General features: G+C 50.2%; 1 protein-coding gene across 5 annotated transcripts in view; it reads left to right on the top strand.

The window, feature by feature from the left end:
• Positions 1-5,000, top strand: part of LOC126579776 (band 4.1-like protein 4) — a 100,570-nt gene that overhangs the window by 91,924 nt on the left and 3,646 nt on the right. For 4 of the 5 annotated variants that reach the window (XM_050243381.1, XM_050243389.1, XM_050243410.1 and 1 more), the window contains exon 13: positions 2,263-2,645. In XM_050243381.1, coding sequence (XP_050099338.1) covers positions 2,263-2,645 — 383 coding nt within the window. The remainder of the gene's footprint in view (positions 1-2,262; positions 2,646-5,000) is intronic. The other variant, XM_050243398.1, reaches the window with a different exon arrangement.

Genomic DNA, 5,000 nt, shown 5'->3' with positions numbered 1-5,000 from the left:
GCGAGAAATACCCCGACAGTTATGCAATCGTATTTTGAACTCGTTAGCAAGCGTCCCCATTTTCAGCGATTTTCCCAACGATATTCTATTGTTTGTAGTAGTTTGAACAACAAGTAAGCGAATGATAATGGCCATCCTTCCGGCTTCGCCACTATACCAGCCTTGCATGATCTACGGTCTTTACAAACTCCGAGCAATCGGGAACCATCAAAGCCTCGTTCGTGTTGAACGGTTCCTTTCCGAATCCGGTAGCACGGGCCATGAACATGCCAGCGACTATGCTATAATACTGCCTCTTGACTTCTCTTTTTGCGAAAGTAGAGCCTTGATCACTGCCTCTCAGTAGTTCCTTCCACAACTTCCTCCCACCGAACGAACCCGCTGCCCTCGGCTGCACAAAACCGGGGGGAAGGTTTGCCCTACTTTTAAGATGAAACATTTTCATCGACATCACCCGTTCCCATTGTTTTCCGGCGAGTGCAACGCTACAAAAGCTTTTCCTTTCGCTCCGCGGAAATGGGTTATGTTCCGCCGATTGTACTGAATGCAAACAATATTTCCGCTTCCGGTAACAACAACAAACCGGCAAGAAAGTAGAGCACGAGCGAGTGAAAAGGGCCAGTAAAAGCTCGCAAGGCTTCAAGTCGGTCCGTTACACTCGCCTGTCCCGTGCGCAAACTTTCATTATTGGTCCTTGCATGGCCCGGGCCAGCTGGGTATTTTTCGCTTTCATTTCTTCTCGTGATTCCATCCGACTACCACGAGTACCGTTTGATCCGTATTCGCCGAAGTTATGCGTGCGCGCGGAGCGAACAAAGAATGCAACTTTGCTCCGGTGCTCCAGTGCACCACTCCCGCGAAAATGGAGACGCCCGCAACGAAGAAATGAAGATGGTCCTTGTCTCTGGTGGTCTAGCGAATGCAAAATATGCGCACCGACTGGTGCCCATGTCCACATTATCATGCACCCCTCCTGCTCTCCGTTTTTTACCATTCCTTTTTTATGTGAAAATCATTCAACGCGGCGCAATGTTGCAAAGTTGCTTCTCTTCCTCGCTTTGCAAATAAACGCCTGAGCGACCTGCGAACAACAACAAAAACAACAACAGCATCGTGACATACCCTGTCCGGGCTGTGGAGTAAGCTTTTACCGTTTTGATTTTGTCACATCTCATGGCACACCCAGGATGCAGGACTCTCAATCCTTTTTTTTTTTTGTTTTTTTGGCTTCGTGGGAACAGTAAACGATGTGGCAGTTTACTGTTCCGCTCCGGCGGCTGTTGTTCAGGGGCAACAACTGGTGGGCAGGAGGAAAAACAAAGCTTTTTTCTTCTCTCGATCTGTCTGCTCTCCTCAGCTACCTGGTGCCTCCACCTCCAACTCCAACAGTTGGTGCAGCATTTTTCGTGGTTCTGTTGTTGTTCCCGGAAGTTGCCGTTTTGTTTCTCGCCGGTCCGTGGCAGTCCCTGGAGCTACTTTCGCATCCGCATGAAACCATGAACCGCCATGCTGGAGGGCTTAGGGTCTACTTTGCAAAACCACAGCTCCATGTAAAAGCGCAAGGTTCAGTTTTGATTGCTTTTGTACCCCATTGGCGTGTGCTATGCTGTCCGATTCTAGCTAGTTCTTGCGCTCAATTTAACGAAACGAACTTGGACACGATGCTAGTGAAGCACTGAGTACGCGATGCACCGACTCCTGGGCCTAGGCCACTACAGAGCTCTGAAATGAAATTTCAATCTAGCCACCGCAAACACAGGTATGCTTACCAATACCTTGAGGTCACCAGCATGTTTGCTGGTCACCAGCTATGCTGCGGCAGTTGTTCTGTTCCTCTGTTATGTCCCTGCATGCTCCCATTACGCGGATTTCACATCAGTTCCGCGAGATCCTGTGTACCTCTCGTTGCTCTCCTTTGTTTTTTTATGATTTTTGTAGTTGTTATTAATGTTTGACCACTCCAACCCGTTATGGGCCCTGCACAATGTATCTAACATTGCATGAATCTGAATATCCTCTCTACTTCCCGTTGATTTCGTGGCTTCTCGAATCGAGCTTCTCCGGTGCGCGTCCGCAAAAACCGCGAACCAAGCCGAACGAGACGCCATCCCAAACACTCTGTCCGTGCATGTACACCCCCTGCCCTCCTTTTTTTTTGGATCCATGCCGATGATCCCTAATCAGGCGTGTTCCGCGCGCCTATCCCCTTTTTACTGTCTCTCTTTCCGACTTCTCCGTCTCTCCTGCCCCTTGCTCCTCTAGAAATCGAGAACGGCCTGCGCCGGTGGGAATGAGAATGGCAACATGCAATCGGAGGCGGGCACAGTACGCTCCCCCACGAGTCCCACGGGTCAAGGGTCGACAGGACTGCCACTCGCGCCACCGGTGTACCGGCGTGGTAGTGGTGGTGGCGTTGGAGGTCCAGGTGGTCCCTCCAAAGCCACCGAGCCGGGCTCTGAGGTGCTGAGCAAGGTGATCAGTGGTGGCGGCGGTGGTGGACCACAGTGGGCCACTGGAGCCGGAACTGGAACCGGAACGAACGGCATTGGCAGTCCGGGTCGGTTCGCTGGTGTCGGTAAGAGCATCACTCATCGTTCGTCCAGCTTAGAACTGATACTAACACCTATCATACAGAGCCACAGACGGTAAGTAGTAGCACCAAACGGGTGACGGTGGGGACTGGCCCCAGTAGCAGTGCGACTGTCGGAGTAGTCCCTTCATTTCACTTCTAGACCTCCTTCCTCTTCTTCCCTGCCAGTTTGTAGTCGCATATGTAGGAGATCCAAAACTGGTTTTCACTAACTCTCTCGGACGTCGTAGCACTTTGTTCATCTAGTTGTATAATCCTACAGTTGATTTTCGTACCAGCTTCAATGCAAAACTCTGGCTCACTTCCGGGTCCCAGAACGAAAGAAGGAAAACATGTAAAAAAAAAACTCACTCACACTCAAAATGAATAGAATGTTTGTAATTCCTTCGCTACTTTATCGACAACAGCCTCAAAACATCACGCAGTCACAGTCTACTGCTGGAAAGAGATATTTTCGCGAGCTTAAAATACACACCAGGCGGTACCATAGCAACATCATGGCTCCCCTTTTTTTGGGGACACTGCCACACTGTTGTTGTTGTTGTTGTTGATCGTTGACGGTTCATAGCATCAGCACATCGGCATCCATGGCAACACATGCTAATCTCTGCGCTCGGTGTATGTGGGTGGGCGATAAAAGGGATGCTGGCTGTGTCGATTCCCACTATCAAAGGGAGCTACCAACGAGTGGTGTACACACTACAATGACAGCCGATATCCTTTGGCAGGAATATCCTTTGGAAGTAATCATGTTTTGCTTCCACTGGCTAGGGGTCCGCTTAATAGGACGGCAAATCCTTTGGGAGTATTTCGTGAATGTCTGCCTAACGATAACCCTTTCCCCCCTCACCTCAGGGACGCTGAACAGGACGAGCTTTCATAAGAAATGGTGGCTCTCCAAGGTGATAATCTTTGCGTATTTGTAACCGATGCGAAGATTCCATCAAACGACTTCCTCCGACCGATGCTAAGATGACGGTGACGATGAAAGCATATCACGGCGTACGGGCGATAGCAACCGATTTTAGGCAACTTTTGCATGTTTGTGAAATTGTGATTAGTCCTCCATTTTCACACTCCCTCCAAGCCCTCAAGTTTCTTGTGTTCCTTTCGAACCAAGCAGAACGGAACGTTGGACGAACGATAAACAGCAACGATCTCTTCTTGCTCCCGAAAATGTTCCCCATCGAACAATGGCACATCCTGCGACCTGCCGACCGACACTCCATTGCGCTTCATTGTTCAGCACTGGGTTCGCTTTACAGCTCATTAAGATAGCATAATGTTCCCGGCCGCCGCAAGGAGGGGAAGGCTCTCGTCGCTAGCAAAAAGCCTGAATGCCAGCCTCTCAAGTGCTGGTTTCAAATTTTCCTGCCAAGCAAACTGCTACTTAGCCGGAAACCATGGGGCAGTACTCATCGTGCCGGGAACTACGACTCAATTGCGCCTCGTCGACGTGGTTAGAAGGGGTGTTCTTCATTTTTTTTTTGAGGTCCGGAGTGAACCTCAACTTTGGCCAACTTTGCGCAACTAGGAAAACTCGAGGAAAATTCCTCAAACAAATATAATGACCCGTACCACCCGAGTCAGCCAGCTAGCACTCTTGCTCGGCACCAAACGCTGGTCCAATTCGCACTCGCACCTTTTGCCTCATCATCACCACAACAAGCCGTTCCGTTGGAGCTCGAGGGTTATGATGTAACCGTACCAGCATCCTTACCCTCTGTTCCACCAAAAAATCCAAACTACAGCTGGGCCTTAACTGTGTGCTCACCGTCCACCGTTCTCGCTCACTGTTCTCTGCTATCCGGGATCGCAGAAGCGTGGCGCTGTGGTAGAGAACCGCAAACGCTTCGCGCAAAGTTCGCGCCGGTCTGGAAAACTCTGGCCCAGACACCAACAGAACGTGTTGGTTGGAAAATTTCAATAAACTGCCGCCCCGGGAATCTCGGGAATGCCGAGGAACCGAACGAGCACAAACGGGAAACCCAAAAGCGTTGGTCGGGGGTTGTGCTGCCTTGTCGGTAGATGGATTGTTGTGCAGCAGCTGCAGCACCAGAAGCAGTACACTAGGGCTCGAAACGTAACATGTGCGGTCCGTTGAGATAACATACTTATCGCTTTGCCAGAATGGTCTAGGTGCAACGGGCTATCGCTCGCTCTGGTTCGCCAAAGTTCTGCTTCTTCCATGGCGAGCAAAGGAAGCTGTGCAACGCTATGTGATTGCCGCACGTTACTAGGAACGCCTGCTATGATTGCAGCGAAGCCGTCCATTCGGGGGAAAAAATAACGCTCCATTCCAGTTTGTTTTGTGCTTTTGTGCTATTTGATGAGCTAACCACGCGAGCTAATCAGAGCCAGCTGTACAATTGACGCTATACAAATGAGGGTATCTCCTGTTCCAATGTGC

This window comes from Anopheles aquasalis, chromosome 2 (genome assembly GCF_943734665.1).
Source record: "Anopheles aquasalis chromosome 2, idAnoAquaMG_Q_19, whole genome shotgun sequence".
NCBI classification, from domain to species: Eukaryota; Metazoa; Arthropoda; class Insecta; order Diptera; family Culicidae; genus Anopheles; species Anopheles aquasalis.
The sequence above is the reverse complement of the archived record's forward strand: the minus strand, read 5'-3'. Positions and strand labels throughout refer to the sequence as shown.